A 2696-nucleotide genomic window follows, 5' to 3' on the forward strand; every position below is an offset into this window, starting at 1 on the left:
GACAGAGTTCGGAGCTCACAATTTCTGGGTCTCCCAAGCAAATCAAAGCAGGGTTGCAGCTCTGCAGTATTTTTGTCTTGGAAAACGACCTGCCTGAGCATATTTAAACAAGGAGTACCAAGACTAACTATTGACACACCCCGCAAAAAGAAAAAAGACTAACTATTGACACTTTCGTGTACAGGTATCAGATTTTCCTGTTCTACGCATGCAGCCAAATTTTAATTAACAAGTACCCCTCTGTAAAGAAAGATAAGAGCATTTAGATCACTAACGCTATTATATTTTTATATGGAGGCAGTTCCATTAATTTGATTGTAGTTGCAGACTTGCAGGTCATAGCGTTTGGAAGCATTCCAACCAGACCTTATCGGCTTAGCATCTTGATTTAAAATATTGCAAAGTGTCACTACATGACATGCATCTCGACCAGCAACTTTACACCTACACCATAGCGGGGATCAAAGTCATGCACGTAACTCTCTTATTATTTGATAGCTCACTTATTGACACCAATTGCCGGCATTTTGAATCTGGACTTTTTACTGATTTAATACACAGTTTCTGGCATTTATCTTGTATTTTTGTTTTATTCCATAGGTTGCGCCACTTAACAGTTTTCCGGTCTAACCTTGGGAGGGAAGACGATGTCTCGCTGAGGTGATGACGGACCAGGCGCCACCTCGATGGGAACAATATCACAAAATATTAGCAAATAATTCATGGTGATGTGATGAGCTTCATGCTATTGGTGTTTCTCGGTTGCACCAACTTGGTTCATGCGGAAGCATGCCTTGGTCCACACAGATTATTTGCTAACATTTTGTGACACACACATATTTTCTTGTTTTTGTAGATTTTTTCGACAAAGCTCGTTTCTGTAGATAGCTAAACTAGGTGATGTCTCGCTGAGGTGATGACCGACCAGCACTAGTAGAAAAAGGGCCTATTGTCCCGGTTGGTAAGGGCCTTTTGTCCCGGTTTTTGAACCGGGACTAAAGGGTCGTTACTAATGCCATAACCCTTTAGTCCCGGTTCTTACACGAACCGGGATAGATGGGCCTCCACGTGGCCGGTGCGGCGAGCCCAGGCATGAGAGCCTTTGGTCCCGGTTGGTGGCACTAACCGGGACCAATAGGCATCCATGTGTCAGCATTTCAGGGGCTGGGGTTTTTGTTTTTTTTTTGAAAGGAGGGGGGGTTTGGGGGTTTTGGGGGGTTAATTTAGGTCTTACATATATTGTGTTAGCTAGCTAATTAATAGAGAGAAGTGTCCTCTCTTATCTCCGTGCTTGGTCGACGCTACGTACTATATACGTATGGAGAGGACTAGACACGCTAGCTAGTAATCAAATGAAGGAAACAGAAGATCGTCATGAACATATGCATACAGAGAGAAGTGATATCGACCACCTCTCCTTCTCCGAGAGATTGGTCGAAAAACAATTTCTCGTATATCTATCCGACACTACCGGCTACATATATACAATAATTATCTCTTACAATATAATCTCCTAATTAAATTGTAAGAACACAGGGTCCACATAGTATTCTCCGTTTTCAGCGATCACGTGGTCAAGGAAGAATGCCGCCAATTCCTCTTGAATTGCTCGCATACGATCTGGTGCTAGGAGTTCATCCCGCATCCGAAAAATCTAATTTGAAGAAGGGGGTCAATATATATATATGAATAAATGAAACTCAACACAAATGATGGTAATAAAATAAAATTGTGAATATTATTGCTTACGCGCTTCATATTGTTCGTCAGAGTAGCCCCGCTCACAGGTCGTGTAGCGGATGGACTCGCAAACATAGTACCCACAGTAATTATTCCCGGGTTCCTGCCACAACCACTTTACAAGAAATAGAGGTTAATCAAACTGATAAGCAAGCATGAATGGTGTTGATGAAACTAGCGCTTGAATCACAAGGAGATGCGCGGAACATGCTACTATAGTACTTACTTTCGGGTGTTTAAATTGTAGCTTCTTCGGCAATCCCGGAGCTTTTTTGGTGAATTTTCTCTAAGCCCCGCCAGACAAAGAAAACAATTACTTGATATCAGGAAATGAACAAAGTTGCTGATATGGTGGATAATGATCGATTTAACTTACTTCTCGAGCATTTGAGTCATGTCCGCATAGTCCTTGGGATCTTTTCGTCTCAAGTCTAAGACGGTTACTACTCCCTGCTCAAGCTTAATCTCTAGGAGAATATAGTGGAAGCTGCGCACGCATGCATAAGTCATCAATTACATTACTATAATCTGAACTAATAAGGGAAACCGAATATGCACAAGACAGTAACACTCACTTGAAGTTGTAAGGAAAGAGTACTTATTTATGTTACTTTATGATAATTCTTTTTGCTATTAAAGTTTCTAACAAAAAGGGTTTTTTATGAAAATTATTTTTGCTTTCAATGATTTTGAACAGAAAATACTTCGATAATTTTAGTTGCATCAATTTTATATAATTTTAGTTTCAATAATACTAGAGGTTGCTTATAATGTTTTGAACAGAAAATACTTCGATAATTTTAGTTTCGTAAATTTTATTTATGTTATTAAAGTTTATTTTATTTTGTTTCTACTTATATATTTTATTAAAGTTTATATTATTTTGTTTGTAATTACTTATTTATTTTATTTGTTATTTTTCATGCACCATTTTTCATGCATTTACTGATTATTTT

General features: G+C 38.8%; 1 protein-coding gene across 1 annotated transcript in view; it reads right to left on the reverse strand.

Moving 5' to 3' along the window:
- LOC123076590 (probable glutathione S-transferase GSTU6) overlaps positions 1-340 on the reverse strand; it is a 1528-nt gene extending 1188 nt beyond the window's left edge. The window contains exons 1-2 of the mRNA XM_044498758.1: positions 330-340; positions 237-240 (exon numbers count right to left, since the gene is read on the reverse strand). Coding sequence (XP_044354693.1) covers positions 237-240; positions 330-340 — 15 coding nt within the window. The remainder of the gene's footprint in view (positions 1-236; positions 241-329) is intronic.
- Positions 341-2696: the final 2356 nt, after the last annotated feature.

The sequence above is a fragment of the Triticum aestivum genome, chromosome 3D (genome assembly GCF_018294505.1).
Source record: "Triticum aestivum cultivar Chinese Spring chromosome 3D, IWGSC CS RefSeq v2.1, whole genome shotgun sequence".
Lineage (NCBI taxonomy): Eukaryota > Viridiplantae > Streptophyta > Magnoliopsida > Poales > Poaceae > Triticum > Triticum aestivum.